At 44.0% G+C, this 24349-nt stretch overlaps 1 protein-coding gene across 1 annotated transcript in view; it reads left to right on the forward strand.

Moving 5' to 3' along the window:
• The window catches only part of LOC106489351 (urea transporter 2-like), a 38725-nt gene extending 14767 nt beyond the window's left edge, over nt 1-23958 (forward strand). The window contains exons 9-17 of the mRNA XM_013948534.2: nt 10348-10399; nt 16146-16308; nt 17010-17199; nt 17587-17715; nt 18868-19060; nt 21146-21293; nt 21908-22042; nt 23027-23076; nt 23782-23958. Of these exons, the coding sequence (XP_013803988.2) occupies nt 10348-10399; nt 16146-16308; nt 17010-17199; nt 17587-17715; nt 18868-19060; nt 21146-21293; nt 21908-22042; nt 23027-23076; nt 23782-23958 (1237 nt within the window). The remainder of the gene's footprint in view (nt 1-10347; nt 10400-16145; nt 16309-17009; nt 17200-17586; nt 17716-18867; nt 19061-21145; nt 21294-21907; nt 22043-23026; nt 23077-23781) is intronic.
• The last annotated feature ends 391 nt before the right edge of the window (nt 23959-24349 follow it).

Below are 24349 nucleotides of genomic sequence, written 5' to 3' on the forward strand. Positions count from 1 at the left end.
TCTCCTAGAAGTGAGCAGTAGATGAGAGAAGTACTAACTACAGTTATCAGTGGTAGCCCCAGCAGTCTGCTGCCTATCAAATTCCGTAGGAAATACTCACTAAAAGAAAGAAAGAGTTTTCAGTTTTTAATGTGACTAATAAGTTTTAGCCAATTCCAATAGCCCCAGAGTTCTAATGTAAGTGTGTCAATTAAAAAGAGTAAAACTGTTCAGGAGAATAAAGCAAAAAACATCTTCCATAGCTACAGCTGCCACTCCAAGCAGCTAAACTCAACAGTGAATAAAATATTCTTGTACAAATACCTGCCCTAGTCATAGCATATATAAAAGCAACCCCCTGAAAATTTACCTTTAAAACTGAGCATCAGTGGCAAACAGAAGCAGACTGCAAGCAACATAGAGGAAACTGCAGCAGATGGGCATGGACATGACCATCTATGCTGTAATAACTGGAGCCCAAGGTAGAAACACTACATATATTGTACGGCTCTAAGAAAAATCCTTACTTTATTGTTCCAAAAGTCTCTTTTCTCACTCTTCTAACTGATCCTTAACACCTCCTCCCTAATCCTTTCCTTTTCAAGGCAATGTTCCCAGCTCTTCTCACATAGACACAAGTGTTCCTGTTATTAAAATCAGTGGCAGACCCTCTTACAGGAATAAGTGAGGAAAGGCCAGGCAACCTCTCAGCTCCAGATATTGATGACTCCCAAATGATCTCTCTGTTAATCACTCTTCATAACCAATTAGCACAGCTGCACTGATAAGAAAATGTGGAGGGAAGGGATTTGCCTTCTCATTGGCCTCTAGTTCTAACAGAGATTAGTACCATGGTGCCGTCCACCCCAGATGGGATATTTCCTAGCTGCTGGTGCAACATGTTTCCTATCTGGTTCCTTCCCTTTTCTTCTGATGGCCCTTTCCAAAGGGAGTTTGGGCTGCAAAACATTTGGGCCTCGGGGCAAGGCCCAGGCAATTAGATCTGCAATTTGATCTGCTATCACAGGTTAAGTGCACAAGCCCCAGCACTCCAGCCCTTCCTCAACACCCTGCAAAGCCCATATTCCAGCTGAGAATACCTATTTTTTGCTTTCTACTCATTTTCCTTTCCAACTTGCAGCAAGATGTAAGCTAAACATGAGCTCTTAAAACAGGGTGGCGCTCTGTGAAGCAGTTTATAGCTTGCAAGGGCTCAGGTTGGAAATGTTCGCTTCCTTTTTGTTTTCATCAGGAAGCTCAGCTGAAGCCAAGTCTCAGAGGTTCGTTAAGACTGAAATTGTTAACTAGCCTTAGGAAGAGTTTGACAAGTTAGAGGTGCTGGAGGTTTGCAAAGAGCTGACAGGGGAAAAAAAAATTCTAGACAAAGGCTATTAGAAAAGGTATGTTTAAAGATATATTTGCATCCTTCTGGATGCTGTAGGAAGTTCCTCTGAAGTTTGGGCAGCATCTTTTCCCTAGCTCACAGTGGCTGCAGCCCATGGTCAGCACCATCTCAGGTCCCTGTAGGGAAGGAAATTACCAACCAGCAGGGATTTTGACAGGAGTGAACAGCAGAAAGAGTAAAACAAACCACCTAAAATCTGCCAAAAGCCCGACTGGGGTGTGTTTCAGCTGTCTAACCCTCAGAAAGAAATTCTAGTAATGGAAGTTGTAACCCTTGGACAGGCCTAAAACTCACTCGGAGCTTGATCTGGAGCCGCAGAGTCCTTTAGATGCCCAAGCATAGAGACCTATGCATGCTCAAATCCACCCTGCTGACGTATAATAAAATGCATTTTATAAATCACTTCCTTCTTTGTGAATCTTGACACCAACAGCCTGAATATGGCTGAACCTCAGTCCAAGGCCAGAATTATTTCGGTCAAAGCCTAGCCTATCGTGGAGACATATCTACTGAGCACAGAGCAGCCTGACCTCAGCATTAGCTGAGAAATGGAGTGCTCTCTGCTGGGGTGTGAGGGCTTTAAAGGCCAAAAATAGCACTTTAAAACTTGAAAAATGCTCAGCTGGTGCTGGCCTGAGTAACTGAGGTTTGATTTGGGCCAGTGGCCAACACTGCAGCCATGTTTTCGCACCCAGACACAGAAGTTTTGAGTTCTACAAAGCTCCTCTAATAGCTGAGGGAAATCAGCACTTTTAAGGCAGTTTGCCAGACTTGCTTGAGGGTGCCATGAATAAAGGGAGCCAAATGTAGATATCTACATTTAGTCAGCCAAACGCCACCCAAACACGCAGCCTACTGCATTCAGAAGTGACTGAGAGGCACTCAGGAGAGAACAGCAGCACTTAAACATGGTTTCTATCCCAGGCTGCTCAAAACCATTCATTACAAGCTGGCAAGAACAGAGAATAATACAGCAACCTGCTGTGAATAGGAGTATGGAGACAGCAAATTAGTTTTCCAAGAGGAGAATCCCAGATAATTGCTTAATGGTGAAATGTAACAGCAGATGCACTCAGAGGAATTATCTGAAGAGAAGCAGAAAGATTTAACTGACCCTTGTTCAGCTAGGAAAATATGAAGGCTACAAAAGTAGGACTTACAATCTTCTGTCTCATCAAGAGACCAGCTCTAGACCGGGATGGGCTTTTTCTGCTTCAGAGGGGTTCAGCCCCAGAGTGCTTTTTCTGGGTACCCCAGTCATACAGGGGCTCAACACACTCTGAAAAAAAATCCCAAACTTTATATTTTGTCCAAGTAAGATAAGCTCCTAAAATTTCCACTTGCTGGAAAGTTGCTCTGTGCTTTCTCAAGGCCAGCTATCTCCAATCTGCAATGATATTCCCTAACACCTGAGGCTCACTTAGCCTTTTATAGATCGCATTTGCCGGGGTAAGAGAAATGTCACCATTTTAAGGGTGAGATTTGTGTGCTAAATACTGTACTCTCCCTCCCCTGTAAACAGAAGGGTGTATTTTACTTTGGAAGATGGAAAAAAGAGCTCAAACAGGAAACAAACACTTGGTTGCAGTTGATTCTGCAGTTCTCAGGGGGTCTTTTACAAACTCCTGCAGCTGTTGCCACAGCTGGAATTCACACATCCCAGCAGCCGGCTGAGAAAACCAGGAATAGCTCTGTGGGAAGCAAAGGTTTCTTCCACCACAGTGTGTCCCTAGGAATGAGCAGAGAGTTTGCATCTGGGCACCTCTGACCGCAGCTCAGCAGCTCCCGAGCGCCCCCGAGTCCATCAGTACGTTTAGCTGCTTACACTGCCATGGAGCCGCATCCTCACGTCCTTCTCCGGGGACAGTCTTTTCCCTAAAGAGCTGAGGCAGGCCAAAATCCGCGCTCCTGAAATCACAGCATAGGTGGGGGCTTGGAAGGGACCTGGTGCAGCTTCACATGGTGCAGCAGGGGGTGAAGCACCAAATACAAATGGGAGCCCTTATGAACACAACTATCTCAACCGCCCAAAACGCAGAGGCACAGGTGTGCGGGCTGCTCAGCACATTGCAGCAGCTGCAAATCAAATTATGCTGTGCACCGACTTGCAGAAGGCAGGGAGAGAGACACAGAGACACCCTTGAACTTTGCAACTAGAATAATCCGGAGTCTTTTTTCCCTCAGTTCAGGGCTCCCTAGTCCGCACCTGACCTTGCTTTTCTGCACTTCCCTCCTTTCAGGTAATTGCTGACAGCTTTGTTGCTCTGTCATCCACAAATTTCCGCTCTGCAAAACCACTTAGGCAGAAGCCAAGCAGCCTGCCTCCTGGCTGTGGAGAAACCCAGAAAGGCAAATATGAGGACAGACTATCAGCCCACTATAGTTTCTTACTGTAGCTGAGCGAGTGTATTTCACTTGTGTGAATTAAATCCCATTCAGGGCATTTTCCATTCCCAGGAAAAAAAATGAGCTATCCAGCAGACATGACTTTTTTTCTTTTCTCTATTACAAAATGTGAATCCTTCTTGCAAATGGATTTGCGGGTGCTTGCGTGCATGCATGAAAATGCTGCTCTGCAGTACTGCTCACAAAAATCCTTCAAGCATCTACAGCCAGCGTAACAACACCGCTACCCACTGCACTGATTATTATTTTCTATTGTTTCCACTGTCTGCTGGTTCATCTCTGGAAGCTACCGGTTGTCTTTGTCTTGTTTAGAGCTGCAACCCATGCTATGTACATCACCTTGCACTTCCACTAAGACCAACTTGGAAAGGCAATAGCAATCACTGGGATTTACATGCTGAAACAGTTTCTTTTAGGGATTATTGCAGTGTTCTCTTCTTTGCTGAAGCCTAACACATTTGTTTCCTACAACGTGCAGGTTTGTGAGAACGGTTTATTTCCTTGGAAGCTGTCACGTTCTGGGTGAGACTCAAGTCCCAACCATCAGGGCAGAGGAAGGGGGAAGAAAATAAAACTTTACTAAACTGAAATTAGATGGAGGGATAGTGCTGGCTGGAAAGAGGGAAAACAAATCCAAACAAGGGGACCCAGCCAGATGATTACACTCCGCTTTTCTTTGACCTGTATTTCACGACTCCCTGGTTTTTCTTCAGGCCTCAGAGACATCTGTGCTGGACACCACAGCTACATCCATACCAGTAAATGGGACAGTGCACATCATCTCCTAGGCTTGTGAGTCCCTAGCACCATCCTTGGCATGTGTTGGCCTTGGCCAACTAGCACACTCCCGAGCAATGCCCAGCTAGTGTCGCAGCGTTAGCCTGGGCCAAGAACCAGCCACACTAAGCAGTCTGGATGTGGCTGCCCTAGTTTCAAGGGCGAGAGAGTTTAATGCTAAACCTGGACACAGGCTCTTCCTTGCCAGTCGGCCTCAGGGCTAGAGACTGGTCCCAATGGCAAAGTAATTCCTGAGTACAGCCGTTGCCTAGATGCACTGAGGCGCAGCTCCCTGGAAAGCTGCCACCCACAAGCCATGGCTGGGACAGGGAGCAGGTTCAGGCCCTGGGTGCTGTCCCTGATGAGATTTAAAGATGCATCCCATCTGGCATATTGACTCCAGCAGGCATCCAACCAGTAGCCCTCAGGAGATCCAGTCTGTCCAAAGGCATATTACTCTTAAGAAGGTAACATATTCATGTTCTTCATTCTTGCTAGCAGCAATTTTAAATAAAAACCTTGAAAAATCTGCAACTAAGAGATGAGCTCTTTGCTAACCTGGTGCTCTAGCATTCAGAGCATCAACCTGCAAGAAAAGTGTTTGAATCTCTAGGTAATGTTGGCACCTAACTTCCGTGATGGCTTAAAGCTTATCTACACACTGCCTTGTGCCATAAACCATTTACATCCCCCTCTTCACACACGCCTGTCCCACTCCCACCCCAGGAGACAGAGACTATGGCTCTTACTCAAAAACTGGATTTCCAGATAGCAGCCGCAAGCTTTTGCGGCTGCACAGACTGAGAAGGTGTAGCCTGGAGCCCTCAGGCTGGTGAGAAGGGACAGTGGGTCTCCAGAGCCGGCGGGCAGGGGAGAGAAGTGACATGAGCACATTATGAGAATTAACTATTTGGGGAGTTTATGTCAGCAGCTGTATGCAGAACCTTACAAATGCCCAGAGCACAGGGAGATTTGACTGAGCCAGAACCAGGGAACTGGTGTTTGATGATACTGATAGTTGAATATTTGCTCTGATTTTCATACGTGGCTGTGCTGGAGATACACCACGAGAGGGAGACGGACACCAGAGAGGGCCGGCCAGCTCTCCTCTGCAGCCTTCCCAACAGCTGCTCGCTGGAGAAAATGTCACACGGTTGCTGTGCAGAGGAATGTCAAACAGCAGCTTTCTCTAGAGAATTTTTACAGGCCAAAATGAAGGGATAGAAGCACCCGCTCTCTTAAGTTTGGCTTTTGTTCCACTCTATATAAACCCAAAACTATTTCCCTCAACAAACAAGTGCGAGGTTGTGACAGACCTCTCGCATGCTCTGTGCTGAAACAGATTTTTCCACTCTGCTTTTGCTCATAAAAATGAGATGATGCAAAGCAACAAGATGCCGACAGACACAGCCTTGCTGATGTTGCTCTTCTAGGCACCCTGCATCTGGGACCATCCAGCCCTTATCCAAGCAGAGGAACTGCCTTGCCAGCTCCCGCAGGATCACTCACAGGCTGGGCACTAAGCTCAAGCTATTAAAAACATTTTATAATGATGACCTTTTGAAGCGAAAAAGAGTCTGTAAGAGTGCTGGTGAACAGGGATACGATAGGAGTGAAACTGTGTCTGAAGGAGTTTTCAGTCCCTCTTGTTCCAGACTTGGGCTGCAGGGCTGAAAGGAAAGGCTGGATGGGGCTATCTGAAAGCATATTAACTTTTCAATCCTTTGAGGAACAGAAAAGTGGTAACCGATTGCCACCACCTGGGAGACCGAGTGCTGCGGACAGATTTTGCCCACCAAGGAGCTCCTCGGAGCCGCTCACGGAGCTGCGGAGCTGTGATCCAACATACCTCGATTGCCATTGCAACCTCTCCACCCTCCTCCAGGAAACCGCAGCTTGGGAAAACTTCTGAAAGGGAAGCTGGACATTTAAGTTGACCCTGTGTGGAGCAGGAAGCTGCACAAGATGACTTCCAGGGTCCCTTCCAACCTGAATTATCCTGTGATCCTAAGTCACTGAAGCAATTTGGTTGGAGAAGTGAACAGTATCATTTGGTATGTAAATTCAGCTTCTGGGACTGAATTGCCCATGAACAAGGCATGATGAGGAACCCATTAATACTGGCTACATTTCACACATCCATGGCCCAGTCTAGCACAGACAGGCCAGGATCTGAGTTTTAGCAAGCTGCAGCACTCCATACGTGGATTTACGTCATTTTAAAGCACCTGTTGGAGTCCACGAGCTGGTGCAGCTCTCTGTGCAGACCTAATCCCTGCAGCGTAACCTGAGCCGAGGAACACAGCCAAATCCAGCAGTATAATGGCAACCTGCTGCTGAGTGATTTCCAATGCATCTCTTGAAGGCAACCGAGCCTGGAAAGAGGTGTGGAGAAAGAGCATGTGAGGCTGGATTAGGGCCATAAGAGTCCTTCCTGGAAGAGCTGACAAATTTGAGTGCTGTACCTGATTAACGCAGCTAGACAGCTTCTGCCTGGCAGGCTGACGTGCTCAGGGATTGTTCAGGCATTTCTCTGGGATAGTCCAGATGCTATGCTGCGTGGCTCAACAGTCCCTAACTATCTGCTACTCAGGCTGTTTGGACACTTAAATGCTTCCCTCTGTATGCCCAGAGCCACTAAAATATTGGCAAAACTGAGCCTCTCCAGATCTTCCTTGAGTCCAGTCGGAATCCACCCATCAACTCCTCTTGTGACCATGTCAACCACTAGGCTCAATCCAAGAGTCATTCTCAGAGCCACCTTCCTGCCGAGCACGGGAAGAGAGAGAAACGCATCACCAGCTTCACTGGCTGAGAGGTGATGAGTTAAGTCACAGATTCAGCCCTCCTAAATCACGCAGGATTTAGGTTCCAGACACCAACCCCAGTTGCCTTGTCCTCAGCAACAGGTGGTCTTCACAGGTGCCTAAAATCAATAGAGAACTCACCAGTCACTCATACATGTTACCTGTAGGCTCAATTCTCATCATTACATGATTTCCAGGCCTGGCACAGAGCTGGGGGACTGGGAGCCCAAACTAGTGGTACTCCAGCTGTCAGGCTATCAAGTAGTCAGCACATGAGCATGGTCCGCCTCGTCTGTTAAAACAGGAGCCAAACTGTGCAGGCAGAAATGCAATACTTGGGCAGAAAAGGAAAATGTAATAAAAAGCCTGTCTTTGGCCAGGGATGGGCCTTTTAAGCAGAAGTGAGGTGCTGTGGGTTCTGCTCTTTCCTCCACTGTTTAATCTGCAGTGCAAAACTCATCAGCTGGAAAGCTAGGACCCTGTAGGGATGTGGCAATGGAAGTTCAGTCCCTTCCGGATACAGGCAGACCTGGAGCTGAGGTGTCCCACTCCCCAGGGAGAAGGTAAACAACAGGCACATGACACCTCTTCCTCCTTTTTAAGAAGAGTGATCTCTGTCATTTTAGTCTTTCCACCTTGAATCCCAAACCCCAAAAGACAGGAATAGACACCTCAGCACTTGAGTCCTTCATACTTGTCCTGCATACAGCTGAAGGTTAGTGGTGGGCACCTAACTTGGACCGGACTGAATTATGCTAGGGAGGTTTTCCACGGCTCCCACCTTTCTACGTTGGTTGTATAGCAAATTTCAGTCCTTAACTTACGCAATCAGGATTATTTTGGCTGGGTAACGCACACAGCCATGGGCAGGCGTTCCAGCACCTGACTCCAGCACCCAAACTGGGATGCGGCCCAGACCTTTTGGGAAGATAGCAATCTTGTTTGAACCTCAGGGAATCCCTAAGGCAGTCGCTGCAGTAGTTAACTGTGCCAGGAGTTGGCTGCGTCTACAGTCGAGTGAATCCGTCACGTGGCAATGGATCTCATCACTCCTCTGCCTCTAGTTCGCACAGTAGCTGCTATCAGAGATCTCATTCCCACATAGGGATCAGCAGACTGTGATCCCGTTACTTATTAACCAGCTCTTTGATAAGCTAAACAAAGAGTCATTACAAGACATCCCACCCAGATGTCAAATCCCGTGGCTTTTTTGTGAATCCCCTCCAATATGTCAGCAACCTCTTTAAGGTGCCAGAATTGGACAGGGCAGTCCTGAACCCGGTTCCCTTAGGACAACTTTGACTGCTGGACACTCAGAGTCACCGCAGGCGCACTACAGTGGGAAGCAGAGAAGTCCAAGAGCTGTCTCTGCCTGTCTGCCGCTCCCTGAATCCCAGCCCTTTCCCAGACTGCAGAAAAGACGCTGTTTTAAATGACACCGAGGCCGGGCAGCCCCCTGAACATCCCTGAAACGTAGGAGACATAAAGTCTAAACCTTGATCCAAGCTCTCTCCCAGAGGCCCAAATTCTCCATGAGGATCTCCCATCTAAATTACCCACTGCGTTTCCCTTCTTTTGAGATGCAAGGATTCATTTTACCAGGAGGAAAGCAAAGGCAATCCAAGGAGAAATGAACAGTAAAGAAAAGGAATTGTACTGAATAGGAACGAAGCCGCTTCCCCTGCAACGTCTCCTTATCTCATGTAACATGTACTACTGGGCACAGAGTCAGTGGACGGCAGCATCTGGCTCACTCGCAAAGACTGCTGCCCGTGAGATTAGAGACGGACTTGCTCACGCAGCAATACTAAGCTGACAAGTGCTATCGGAAACCCTGCGCTGAGAAAAAATGAATGCAGTCTCCTGTTAAAAACATCTCCATCAAAAGCAAGGCACCCTGGGAATGAACAAAATGAGAATAACATCATTTCAGTTAACACAGACGCTGAGCTTGTATTTCCACGGAGCTGGAAGCAAAGCCATAAAGCTAGATGGGTTCTGGTTCAACAACAAACTATTCACTTCGGCACTTGGGTGAAATTTCAGGGTCGCTTCTCTAAGCGATCGCTCTTCTACAGTGGTTTAAATTAGCATAACAGATTCCTTAAATTCACAAGCTTTTTCTCTGCCCTTTCCCATATAGTTCGCTCTCTCAAGACTTCCCTCTCCAGGCTCATCTTTGCCTTTCATAGCTATTTCACAGCCTTATAAACCTCTCAGATATGCCACAGTTCTAATATTCCAGATTCCTCCAGCAAGCCAGGGAGGTCAGGTTAAAAAAAAAAGGAAAAAAAAAAAGAATTTCTCAAATTACTGGTAAAAAACAATTAAACAATGAAAGGTCACCAGGTACTCGCTGGCAGGTCACCACTCCGGTGTGTTAACATGATTGTACCTCCGAAAGCTACCCAGAAACAGAGCCAAATGGACACACTGCTACACGCACTCCCAGTTCAGGGGTGGGCTCAGGGCAAAGTTTCCATGTCCGGCTCCAAATTATTATCGTGGCTCTGAAGTCTCCACATTGGGGACACCTCAACCAATGCTTTTGCTCTTGGTTTCCCCCTCCGCTATAGAGCCAACAACAACATCCATGTGGGGACAGAAGGATGCTGAGTTGCCTTGGATAAGGAGATTAACACTGGTGAGGTCTAGCTCAGGTCCACTGCGAGTCTGCTTTGAAGCCTTAGAGGCAGAGTCCTTTTAAGCGGAAGAAGGAGGAGAAAAGACTGGGTTAAAAGAGACTTAGTCAAAAAAAAAAAAAAAAGGCAGCAGGAAAGAGGACATTTGGAGAGGCTGTTGGCAAGAGACCAAGGACAAAACAGAGGAAAGGTGGAGAATTCAAGCGGGAACCTTCTTGACACGTGTTTGGAGCTCGCAAAGTGGGAGGAGAAACAAGCTAATTAGTAATATCAGGACAGGAGCCATGCTAGCCTATATAAGCTGGTGGGGCATTTTCTTTTTCTATCGTAGCCCTTCTGCACTGCCCAGTGAAGCAACAGCTCTTCCTGAACTCATCGAGAAGGTAAGCATACTTTGTTTGTTTCTTTTAATGCACAGCAATAAACACGTACCACGTTACTGACTGACTGACTTATCTCTGAGTCTTTCTCCTCCACCAAGACACAAAAGAAACAGCCTTTGGACCATCCTCCTGAATGAAAGCAGTTAAGGCAGGCTCAGGAGGAACGTTGAGGTTCGGGAAAGTCGCAGGGATCTTAATTATCAAGAATTTTCTAGCAGGCTGAGGACTTACTAGTATTTCTTAGCCCAGTTGGCTGAAACTTTGAGAAAAACACTGGAAGTCTCTACCATCTCCTTTCATTGCCTTTCTATTTTGCACAATGAAAAATGCCCAGATAGTAATAATATGCAGTTAATGTGATAGTATCTCTGGATTTCTCTGTCACAGAGACGAATCTCTGAAAATCGAAATGGGAATGGGTGTAATGAATATTTGAATCTGAGATGAGCTTCCTTTTTGAACTAATGCCTTGAAATGTATCTTCTGTGGGAAACCCTGACCTTCTCTTTAGCAAGAGTCAAGTGCATTATAATGCTCTGCTTTGGGGAATGTGCTTGAGCATGCATGTGGTCGTATACCCGACACAACACTTTATACCTGTCCAGCTTTACTCATCCTCTAGTAATTGCACAGGCTGTGCTGAAATCAGAGTGGGAGAGAATCTGGCCCTTTCCTCCTATTGTACTTGGATGCAGGAATTCCTCTAAAAACACACTGCGCCCAGCGCCGGCTGGCTGCACGCTGCACAGGAACAATTCCGAGAATGCAAGGTACAATGCCTGCAATTGTGTGGCAGCAGCCACTCGGGCAAGCAAATACCACACGTTAATTCAAATCCTCTTGATTTACCGAGAATTACTTGAATTTTGTCAAAGAGGGAGGAAAATTCCAGCCAAGAGCAGAGAGCACCAGATAACTTTGCTGTATTTTCAGGGACAAAAGACCAATACTCAGTGACACCGGCACCAAGCTAGAAATAAGAATTACCCCTGAGAGTTAAAATAATAAGCCAGATAAAAGCCTCTCTTCCTATACCAGCCACAAGCAGACAATGAACGTGTCTGGGGCTTGTCCCAATTTCAACAAGTGGATAAAAAAGTATTTGCAGGCCAGATGCTGCAGGACTGCGGCACCAGCATGGAGTTTGCTAGGCTGCAGCTTTAATGAGGCATTACTGAGATGCCGGTTGGTATGGCGTGACATGGAAGAAATGTAGACAAGTGGAAGAGAAATTGATTTAGGGAGACACAAAGTTGCATAACATCAGTTCTTTGCTACGAGACATTTATTAACTCTGAAAAGACGAGAAAAAAATCAATAGATTGGCTTCTTGGCCCTGCAATGACTTCTTTTTCATTCATGAGAAACTTTTTTTTTCCTGTTCCATGTTCAGTGGTTCCATTACATAGCCAATACAAAAGTATTTAGATGCTTTTAGCTGAAAAACTTTCGGTCTTCCTTATGTGAGCATCCTTACTGAGGAAGGCAGTGAGATACTTATCCAGTGGCACAAAGTTTTCTAGGTAAGAGGGGCCGCAAACTTCTGGAATCACTGGGGAACAGCAGCAGTACCTCAAATCTAGCTCTCACTTACATGATACACCACCCTAAAATAGTTTGAAACGGTTACCTTGCATTTACCCCGCAGCACAAATCAGTACTTGAACCCCAGAGACCGGAATCACATCCTGACTGCTGTCCGCCTGGGTCATGCTGCTGCTCCTCAATCACGCTAAACTTCAACACCAGCACCAGGAATCCACGCTGGATCTCCTACCAACCGCACATCTGGAGCCTCTCTCCAGAGCTTATTCAAGATCATGTAGGGCACTTAAAGCAGCATATCTGAGCACAGAACTTACAGTCTTTAGTTAAGCAACTGAGATCAAAAAACACTTTTATAGAATGATGGAAATAAAAATATCCCTCCTCCCCTCCCCGCCCCCTGGAAATCAAACACTCTGTTCCAGCAGAATAGTTCTTTCACAGTTATTTCCATTTTCCTCTTCCCTGCATCAAGAAAAAAAGCCTACTTCTGGACACTGAAAACCAATGTTAATTTAGCTTTAATGGCAAGTCTTTAAAAGATCTGCTGTAGACTGCCTTCACGCAATGCCCATCAGAATACACACTTTTCAGCTTATCTTTAAATTCAGACACCACTGTCTTAAACTTCTCTGAGCATCTCCATTGTTCTGGAGTCAACAGCTGGGATGAGACACCATTTGAAGGACTAACTCCCTGTTTCTTACATTCTTTTTTAAATAGCTGCTATTGGCCACTCCATGAAACAAGATAATGTGTTAATGGACCTTTGGTCTGAGCATTTGTGTCAGTTACTGCTTCTTATAATGTCACAAGTCAATAAAAATGCCCCCCAAATCCTTTTCTACCTCTCCTGATGTTGGTTTCCAAATGACTCACTGCTCCTTTCTGCTTTCTTTTGTTCACTAAGTAGAGCTAGCTTAAGTCCTCCATGGTCTGTGTTTTCAGACAAATAGGAGCTTCTGGGGAAAAGGTAGATACACATTTTGATACTTTCTAATGTAGATGCTTGCAATTATCTAGGGCATTAAACCCATGAAGGGAAAATGCAAATCATCCAGGAATCTTGGGCAAAATGAGCTGATCCTGCTCACCCCTAGCCATGGCGAGAAAGTCCCCACTGCTGTGGTGGTAGCCGAACCACCCCACGCAGGAAGACAGCCCTCACTCAGAGCCTGGGATGCGATTCGGGGCGGCAGTGAAGCCAGCGGACTAGATCTGGCTCTTTACAGTGCCATGAAGACCCCACCTGAAACAAGCATGCTCTTAGCCTGACTGTTACATACCAGGCTGCTCTGCAGATGATGGGTATGTTTCACACTGATTTCCTTCCCCTTTAGCACATATAAACTAATAGGAATGGCGACCCGAAGTTCTCTGAGAAATATATGCGATCCCTCCAATAGCCCACTCTTGAAAGACACATCACTTGACGGACAGAGACATAACGAATGTGAGTTTAAGCTGCACTGCTGGCCAGAACGTGCCCATGATCTCCCACCAAGCACTTCACTATTGAATACTCTGGAAGAACAGGTACGCAGAGCTTTGACGCAGCCTTCATTGGGGGTGAAGTTCAGGCCAGGATGGTGGCAGTGACTCACTTGGTCACCTGGTCTTCCTGCGATACCAAGTGCATTGAGCTGATGCCCGTGAAAATCCAGAGCAAAGGAGTTCTCCAGACACAGACTTGCGCTGTGCAGTACTGACATTGGCTCTACACAATTTCCATCTTGGCAGCAAAGCCCAGGTCACTGCCAAATAGCATCTCAAACAGCAGATGAAAGGCTTCACATCTCACGGGAGCTTTTGTGCAATTACTATATATTCCAGGAAAAAAATTTGCATGAACAAGAAAGAAAAGAATCTCCACTCAGATGTTCACCACAGGAGAAGTCCTTTCCAGTTCATTTTGGCCCTGATTCAGTAAAGCCATGATTTCACATTGCTTCACTAGGAATTTAATTATGCACTAAGTGCCTTCCTGTGGCAAAGCAACAAGTATGTGTTTTGATGAATTAGGGCCTCTAACATGACCCATTTTCTTCTCCACTGTGCAAGTTGACCAGACAATGGCTCTGACATTTCTTTGCGTGCACATTATGTTCCAAGCTGCAGAACATCTCCAAATTCCCGCAGTGCAAACAGCTCCCACTCAGCATGCAGGGAAGCATACGAGGTATGCTAGCACTGGACACACAACTTTTCTTTGCAATTGCAAATGCAAATGCAGCATCCCTTGCTTTTATGAATTAGCAACACAAAAAGCATAAGTTAGGTAAAAGAGAGAGATTCTTTAAATTGAAAATGTAAATGTACTTTCACCAATGAACAGCATTTATCTTGGCTGGAAATTTTTGCTACTTGATTTAACTGAAAGTGCATCCAATTCACTTATTCCATTATTTCAGAATAAAATATGAGAAAAGCAAAGGTTAATGAATCAAGGTAATGAATTATAACTGAGCCAGAAAAAAGCCTTCCAGCACTGAGAAACTATCCCTAGCAACACTCTCATCTTTTCTTCTCTTCCTTCTCTATTTAAGCTCCTTATCTATTGTTTCCTATCCACAGCTAAATTCCACACCCTTCTACCTAGTGGTGCTGTCTTCAGGCATTTCCTTGTGGAACCTACGCTTGCAGTAACTGGGCTCTTCCAGAAACAACAAAATCTTTATTTATTATCTGTGCAAACATTTTCTACTTCATGAACTGTCACTATCAGCCCTCCAATAATATACAATAAGAAATTGGCCAGGAGGTACATTAACCAGCCATTCCCTCAACCAGACTCAAAACCGCTTAACCATGTGTCTTAGATCTGCATGACTAACACCCAAGGGTGAGGCTGCTTTAGCTTAAGTAATCAGTCCCTATATTTTTGAAGTATGAATTCTCCTCCCCAGCTGCCAAGAAGGCTTATACTGAAGTCGCAAGAGAATCAAAATCTAATTCCAACAGTTATGTGCTTATATCATCTGATTTAGACTATCATCTCACAACCTAAATTCTTTATTTCTCACATAAGCTGTTATTCACCAGTCAAAACTGATGCAGCTCTAGTTTTGTACTCATTCAACAATGCACTTTGTCTCATGTTTTCTTTGCCCTGCCAACTACCAAAAATCAATCTGATTCTGCAGGAAACAGAATATACTCCAGGGAAAGGTTTGGCCATTTTTAATTTGCTGGCTCAATATTGAGAATTGGTTCTTAAACATATGAGGAATTGGCTATGAGACATGTTTAAAAATCCAGTATTTAAAGTTGGATGTAAGGGTCCAATCCAGTGGTCTGAATGTAGTTGTCTAGAGCCGTATGAAATACCCAAGGGTATTCCAGCAGCTGTTAGTCCAAAGAGCACAGGTCTCCGAAAGGGACAACATCTCTGTCACCCTTGTGTGGATGCCTCAGATACCCTCAAGCACCCTAAATTAATGCTAAACACCTCTGTTCAGCCTACAGTGCTCCCCTACCTTACTTAAGGCTTAATATAGTGTCTGCTAAACTTAGTAAGACTTTTCATTAGTCCCTGAGGGTTACTTATTACAACTGCATAAATGTGGTCACCTATCTTGTCTTATGCTGAAGAAAAATAGGCAGCATAGGCCACCTAACATGCAAGTCTACTGGGCGACTGACAGAGAGAAGGCATCATGACTAAAGCAGAATGGAAAATAAGCACTCTAAATATGGCCTATAATCTCTTAAATCAGTGCCCGGCACTTCTGAAGACAAGGCAGCTAAAATATAATTAAAGGGAGCAAAAAAATGTATGTAAGTATGTAAGTAACAGAGTGAGGCACTGCAAACAAGCTTCAAGCTAAGCCCATGTTCATGAGAAAGGCTGAACTGACCTCAGTAGGTGACCATGTAGAGACCTATGAACACAATTTTAAGTATCTATTATTGATGGCTGCAAGAAGCACCTACATAAATTCAGACTGGAAATACGGCTTAAGCAGCAGGGGAAACTTAATCATTGAAATAACTTCCTAGATGTGGTGGAATCTCCATCACGATAAGTCTTGAGATTCCACTTCCAGGGAGGCAGTGTCTCCTAACGTAATCCTGCCCTTCTTGAAAACACCTTTTCACCAGGTGGCCCTAGTTTCCAGTATGCAGCAATAATGAGCGGTGGGGAGAATAAATAGAGGCATTGTAATGTAATGTCTTTTTTTTCCCATGAATTCTACCAAAGGCTCAGAACATCACCATGGAAAACAGCGTTGATGTTAAGATAGAAACCAAGGGGGAGAGAAAGCCAAGAAAGCAGAATCCATTGAGCAAAGGTGGAAAGAGAGTCTGCAAAGCTGTTGGCTACATCACTGGGGACATGAAGGAATTTGGAGGCTGGCTAAAAGGTAAACCTACTTCATTTTAACTAATTAGGGGATTCCAAAGAACTATATCAAAGGAATAATAAGTAACTTCTCAACCGTGTGATTCAAGTTGGAGTGGAACAGAAACGACTGCCTGGATCTATTTCATTTTTGTAGGAGAAACTCAGCTTTGTGCAGAGAGCCACATACTGCTTAAACCTTGAGGATGACTGAGATGACATTTACCTCCCAAGATGCTATGTATAACATGAATTTTGTCTGAGGGAACACAGCCCAGAATGCTTATTCTGTGTTCTGTCATTCCTTATAACATTCCCTCTCCTTTCAGCCGAGTAGTTTCTGTCAAGCCTAATGCCACTGTGAAGTTAAATTACACATAGGTAGGTGTGTTTGGTCCCCATAAAAAATCAGCAATGGGATACTCGCACAATTTGCCATCTGAGACACAGATGTCATAAATTAGCCAGTACATATGAAGCTGGTCCAGTGTACTTTATAACAGGGGACTCTGGCAACCACACTGTTCATCTCAGCTTTCCAGCTGCAAGACTTAATACAGACCATAATAAATCCTGGTCAGCTTTTACAGCCTTGTTGATCCATCGCTTCAGTCTTGCTGCCAAGTTCCACTGCCAAAACTCTTCTTGAGTTTCAAAAAAAACCATCCCAAATCAGTCTCATCTGTGCTTTTTTGTTTTTTTATTTAATTTGCTCTCTTCCAGATAAACCTCTCATGATCCAGTTTATTGACTGGGTGCTGCGCGGGATATCCCAGGTGATGTTTGTCAATAATCCCCTTAGTGGGCTTATCATAGTTGCTGGCTTCCTGGTGCAGAATCCTTGGTGGACACTCACAGGCTGTTTGGGAACAGTTGTCTCAACTTTAACAGCACTTATTCTGGGCCAGGACAGGTAAGTTCATCCTTTGCTCCTTGAAAACCAAACTGTCACTTCAATGCTGACATAGGTGTTAAACAAGCGACATGGATGAAAAGCATGTGTTTAGCCTTAGCTAAAACTGTTAGGAACAGACAGATCTTCCAACCAGCTTCATCTGGCATGTAGGGACACAGGGCACACAGCTGCAGGGCTATGCTAGGCTGCACAGATGCGTAAGGAGTAGTTGGGGCTGAGAGGACATGTAACTCAAGCATGTAAGATTGAAGGTCAGTGTATGAGATGTGGCAGGTCGTCATCATCGCACACAATCATGACTGCGCACGTGGAAGAATAGTGTGATGCGAGGGCAGCACTTGCAGGAGAGAAGAGTTCAAGATGGTTGGTTTTTGTTCCACACAGATCGGCCATAGCAGCAGGCCTGCATGGCTACAACGGGGTCTTGGTGGGATTGCTCATGGCTGTCTTCTCTGCTAAGGGAGACTACCACTGGTGGCTTCTACTTCCAGTGGCACTGGTGTCCATGACATGGTAAGTCACACATCTCTTTGGCTTCTTATTCCAGTCCCTGTGTCTCTGCACTGAGACTGAGCCATCGTATATTTATGTGCTGTGCTTTACAGGATCCAAATGAAAAAGAAACATAACTGGCATGCTTGTGCTTCTAAAACTATACCATTATCTGTACTTTTAAACTTGAATGTAAGCCCAAAACAAATGAAATACACACATAATCACAAATAAATCCAAAGTCCATGTGGAAAATTGATGGTTAACCATAGTTAATTCAATGCCTTAAATGTTAGCCATATTGCTGTGATGCATCAACTCATTTTTGTCTCAAGAGAAACATTATTTTCACCATTCTCTGCCACCATCAACCACAAGTGTTTCATCTATTTAAGCCACCATATAAAAATGTCATGAAAATTTACCACTCTGGGTACAGAGATACAAAAGCTGTTCAGTAGTTCTAAGATGATGACTGATGCTCATGAAAACGAACAACTAATAATACTTTACTCACATATGTGACACCATACTCTGTTGGGTAGTTGGACAGCAAAAATTTTGAAAATTGGTCTTTGAGCCCCAAATGTCTGGCTGGAGATTACTAAACCATCCATGCAGATCATTGGTCTGACTGAAGTTCATGTGGTTTTATACTCACTTTAACAAGCACACTTTCGATGCCAGTATTTACTTCTGATGACTCCAAACCATAAGCTTAAACGAGGATACTTCTTTGCAGTTCACTCAGACCTGATGTCTGAGTGTCCTAAATTCAATCCATTTCAAGTACTAAAAGAAAAATTAAGCACTGAGACTGAGCTGGGGAATAACTCCTCTGAATCACTGGAGCTTCACCAGTTCACACCAGTAGGATCTTGGCCCCTTCATGGTCACCAAATTAAACACAGTATCATATTGCAAAACACAACAGGAACTCACACACTGCTAACTGAAATGCCCGGGGAAGGGTATGAAATTTGCAGAGTGACCCTAACATATCTCTCACTGTCAGAAAGACTGACGAAATCAAACAGCTTCTAAGAAAAAAAAATGGACAAAATGAATTTCCCGCAGTTGTCCAAATACTTTTTTTTTTTTTTTTGCCTAGCAGAGTTACTGAGTCATTTGTGATCACAAGCTCCTAGTGAGATCATTATGTTCTTCTTTCAGCCCCATTTTCACCAGTGCTTTAGGCTCAGTCTTCAGTAAGTGGGATCTGCCTGTTTTCACCTTGCCTTTCAACTTGGCCTTGACTCTCTATCTGGCTGCCTCAGGACCCCATAACCTCTTCTTCCCTACAACTCACATTCAGCCTGCAACAACAACTCCCAACATCACCTGGACTGATGCTGAAGTGCCAATGGTAGGATTCCCTAAAAATACAGCCTTCTCCATTTACAAAGAAATCCACTAGAGAGCCATATTACCTTCCTTTACATTACTGCAATAGGGCCTGGCAATACAAGGTTGCATTTATAAAACAGCTATTATCCAATACATAAGGGTTGACTCTAGGAATTGACATTTTTGATAGCTTCAAAATGGGAATCTTTTTCGTATCTGGTATCTTTTGTTTACAATTGGACCTAAATGTATATATTATAATCTTCAAAGAGCCTCTAAAATCTAATTATCCATTACTATGGGTATACTGGTCACGGCTCCATAGCTCAGGTTACGCCGAGACTCCAGTTAACTCACAGGTTAATTTTAGCGTTCTATACATAAAGTGTTGTGTTTTCAAAAATGCATCAAAGTGCAATCCTTCTGTTAAGAAATGAGCAAGCAGATATTACTATGACAGAATTATTACAAACTTGGGTGCAGGCACATATCCGTATATTTTTAGCTAATATTCAAGTGGGACCTATCCAAAGCATTATTTTATTCTCCTGCATAACGCAGTAAACAACATGGATACTAGAGTAATAGCTTTACCCTAAGGCTCGGTGGACTATTTTAAGCAGTTTCCAGGGAGTGATTAAGAAAAGGAAGTTAATTGATGCTAAACAGCAATCCACATAGGTGACATTTCTAAAGGGATCTTTATCTATGATGGATAATTTTATGGGGACAATAAACGGACTATTCCACCTGGGTGGAACAGAACATTTTGAGGAAGAGTGTCTCAGAATCACCTCTGCGCTGTAACCAAGTAGGACTCTGTCCCACCAACTCTGTAGCTCTCACGCATTCATATTCCTAGTGAATCCCAAGGGCGTTTGAGGTATACAAACAGATATACCCTAACCTGGAAAAAGTCTTGTAATTCTGGCCAAGCCATACTGGTGTTCTCGTCCTCTGGTCTGACCACCCAGAGGTGAACGCCTTTTCGAAGATATCATCTACCCAAGCACTTCCGTCTCCTACATTCATTCTCATGTTCCATAACAACCTGTAGAAATGACCAAGACAAAGTCAACAGCACATGTAAAGTCAATAAAAAAACCCTTCTGAGCCCTTTAATGGAAGATATTTACCTTTGACATTATCAGAGACCAAAAATCTGGCTGAGAAACTCCCGATACCAGTTTAAGGAACAAGGCATTATTTATTTTCATTAAAGCCCTGTGGAAATGCCGTGCTGTCTCCCTAGAACTGTACAAACTTTCCACTTATAATCCGGAAAGCGAGACTGCATCCAGCAAATGCTGGATAAGAACCAGGCCTGTATTCTGTAGGCTGTCACAGTCTGTCCCAGTTTATTTTTTTCTTACTATCTTAGAGATAAAATAATTAGAGAGATCTACCTAATTAGAGAGGTGTGATGCAGTGGGCAATACTTGATACATAGGGTGAATTTCTATACTGACGCAGAAGGTAAATGTTCTCATTTCTTGTGACTGACAGCACACCAAGATCCCCATTACCTAGCTTGCTTTTGGGTTACCTATTAACACATCCTATTGCTAGGTTTACAGAGGAAAACAAAGAAGCAGCTCTGGGGGATAAGAAATGCATGAATACATGAGAGAGAGAGTCGCAATAACTACCAGCTTCATCACACCCTGAGTCAACTGCCCAGAATAACTGCTCTGTTGCTAAGTGAAAGGAGAGTCATCAGTGAATTTGACAGGACATCAGAAATTTCCCTTCTCATCTGTCCAAAGTAGGGGCAAATCCATTTTTCTGGCAGGGGTTTCTAGGCCATGAATCATTATAACAAGGAGTCCCCTCAAGAGCGCATTTGAAGCCAGATTTCCCTTGGTTTCAAGGCTGACGTACTGAGTTGGATTTTTTGATGCGTGGTAGCACAGGCTGCTGCTGTGGGCACTAAAAGTCTGTCTTTTTCTTCCATCCAGCCAGCTGCTTTTACAAAACCTCCAGAACTTAACAGAACTTCTATCATTCAGTCAAATTAGGTTGAAAGTGGCCAAGAAAACTAGGTTTTTCAAAAAAACAAATCAACAAAGCAGATAACAAATTGTCCTTTTTTTCATTCTTGCAGCTGCTCCAATCCATTCCGGTCGGAGTTAGTCAGGTATATGGCTGCGATAACCCCTGGACTGGGGGAATTTTCCTGGTTGCTCTATTTATCTCTTCTCCACTCATTTGTCTGCATGCGGCAATTGGATCAGCAGTGGGGATGCTGGCAGGTAAAGATTTGATTTCTGTCACAGATTTATACAGAAGCACAGCAAATAAAAGAGCTAAAGTGACTGGAACATTTACAGTCACAAATGTTTTTTCCATTGGAAAATGACGGCTTGAAAAACCATACAAACTTCTGTCTTAAAAATTCTTTTGATTGACTTCCCCATGTTCTTAACTCATTTAAGGCAGTGGAAATGTTGGGAAGAAAGAAATGCATTTTTGGTTGAAATGAATTTTTATCATGAAATACTTAATTTCTGGACACATTCTGATGCTTTTAGTTTAATAAAACTAAATTTAGTTTAATAAAAACCACAGCCATGAGTCTGAATGTGCAGGCCTCAGGGATGCATTTACAGTCCAAATGTATCCTCGTTCACCCATATATCTTCCACTGAAATCATAGGGCCAAATTCAGCTCAGCCTCACCAGGGAAGTCCAGAGTGGTTGCATTAGATTAAAGTGGCTTTAGTCTTAGATCGTAACAACGTGACTACAAATAGGAACTTGGTGTACATACACAAGCTTGAGCCCTGGAAAGCTTGGATTCACTCCATTTCTCAGCTGCTTTTATCTCTTTGGCCAAGGAATGACACATCTTTGACTTATTTTACAGCACTGAGCTTAGCAACACCTTTTAGCAAAATCTACTCTGGCTTGTGGAACTACAACAGTTCCCTCTCTTGCATCGCAATCGGAGGCATGTTCTACGCTTTCACCTGGCAGACACATTTGCTGGCAATTGCCTGTGGTACGTATCCTATGGATTTTCACTACTGCTGTATTTCCTTTTGAAGTGATACAAGATGCATTTATACTAAGGGTGGGCTGAAACCAGATGGTCACATCTAGACAGGCAGATGGACTTAGGCGAGATGGACAAGTGACTGAGCTGGATGTTAGAGCCATTGCTATAACATACCCTCACAAAATAAAAACAGCGCAATTGCCTTCAGCCAAGAATTACATTCAAAACAAAAGAAATGATCAATGGAAACTGATTAACTAAGGTCTTTGAAATCAGATGCTTTTCGAGGTATTAAATATGTTCATTTGGTGTTGCTGGATGCATCATGTTGGTCTTTCTCAATGAAAATACATTCTCAGATTCCTTCTTTGGAGATGGTCATATCACCCTTGAGAAAACTGGAGCTCAAGATCAGCCTGCACCTGAAATTAGACAGTACAGTTTCCTAACTCTATTGAAATGGATACCAGAGGCATGAGCTAGGCACCACAGAATGATTGAAGAATTATTTATAAGGCAATTCCATATGAAATTTCAATATCACGGAGAGCTGGGACTGAAACTATTGCTCATTCAGCGCGCATATAAAAAAGATTTAGCTTTGTATCTCATTGACCCACCTTCTAGCCCTGGAGGCAGGATAAATGTGGGTGGAAGGGTTATTTCCTTATTTAACTCCATCCATCAAGCTTACATACTTTCCACATCAGCACACGTTTCGAAAGCCTCTGTTTCCATAGTCACATTTTTCATTATTCTACCTCTTTTTCTGCTTTGCCCTTTCCGCGGGCTCCAGGTTGAAGGGGACACTCTGTGCAAAGGCAGGTTTTAAGAGGGGGCTACCCAGAGAGTTTTGTAAATACTTATTAAGCAGGAGGAGGGAGTTACCCGAGGCAGTGTGAGAGCTTGCTCAAGATGTTTGTCCTTTCCAGTCTCCTCAGTGCTATAAGCAACTGAACTCACCAGGAATTATCTTTCTTTTTACAGCGCTCTTTAGTGCCTATCTGGGAGCAACACTGGCTAATATGTTGGCTGCGGTAAGTAGTTTGTTAGCTTAGTACAACACAGTAGGAAGGTCTTGTTTCCGAGTACAGATTTGAACACTTTGTATGTTTTCCTAGCTCGTGAGGCAAAAGACTGAGACTCGGAGAACAATTTGGCCAAAGGCAGAACGGAGTTGGGAGAGGGGACACAGTCTGCCCAGGGGGTTGTTGTGGTCCCCACTGAAACAGGTCACTTTTACAATAATTATTTACCACTTTTCATCCTCGGAGCTTACATGAACTTCCACAGATCAGCCCTCAACACCCCCAAAATAATTACATGGCCATACTTTGTGCCTGAAGTAACTGAGAAAGGGACCCACCACATGTGTGAACAAACCCTGAGTTTGTTTCTAATTGCTTTGCCCAGGTGCCAAAAGGCAGTCAGTACAACAGCCCGGGGTAAAGCTGAGTGTTTCTGGTATCTACTCCTACTTCAGCTCCATCCAAAATCACAGAAGATACATAAAGAGAAGGCAGCCCTCTCACCAGAGCTGATAGATGCTATAGGTTAACACACAATGTCAAGGTCTCATTAAGAAATCCTGCCTCCCTGGGAAGATGCTCCACACAAAACCAATTCAAGGTTTCCTTGAGAAAGCTTATTCCAAGCTGCCTGGCTCTGAGTTTTGTTCAAGAGCTGAGGGATCAAATGAAAGAAAGTCTCATATTAAATAGGGCTTCTTTATTTTTTTCCAGTTTGGGTTGCCATCAGGAACCTGGTCTTTTTGTTTGTCTGCACTGACATTTCTGTTAATAACCACAAACAACTCTGCCATCTACAAGCTACCCCTCTCCAAGGTCACCTATCCAGAAGCCAACCGAGCGTATTATCTGAAGGTGAAGAGACATCAAAAGTCTTGCTGTGAGGTATAAAGGCCCAGGAAGAGAGATACTTTGCAGAGTGTAAGGCAAAAGCAGAAGGTATTTCCCCCCAAAAGTGATTTGTGTGCTACAAAGTCAAAAGACAAAAAAATCGCTGCCTTCTGAGTGAAAAGACTTTTTCCTCCACATTTGTTTGTTCCATCCTGTTTAGATAGATAGAATTGTGCTGTGTTGGAAGAACCCCTCCCAAGAGCAATCTGTAACGATTTAAGAGCATATATGCTTAAAAAGACACTTGAATTTTAAACAGCAGGGAAATGACTTAGAAGTTGAAAAGAAAACTTTGTTCACGAAATCCAGGTCACACCAATCAGATGTAAAGCAATGAAGAATAGAACATCTCTTGACATCTGATGGGACTCCTAACTTATGGCTAAAACCA

This window comes from Apteryx mantelli, chromosome Z, assembly GCF_036417845.1.
Source record: "Apteryx mantelli isolate bAptMan1 chromosome Z, bAptMan1.hap1, whole genome shotgun sequence".
In the NCBI taxonomy this organism is placed as follows: Eukaryota; Metazoa; Chordata; class Aves; order Apterygiformes; family Apterygidae; genus Apteryx; species Apteryx mantelli.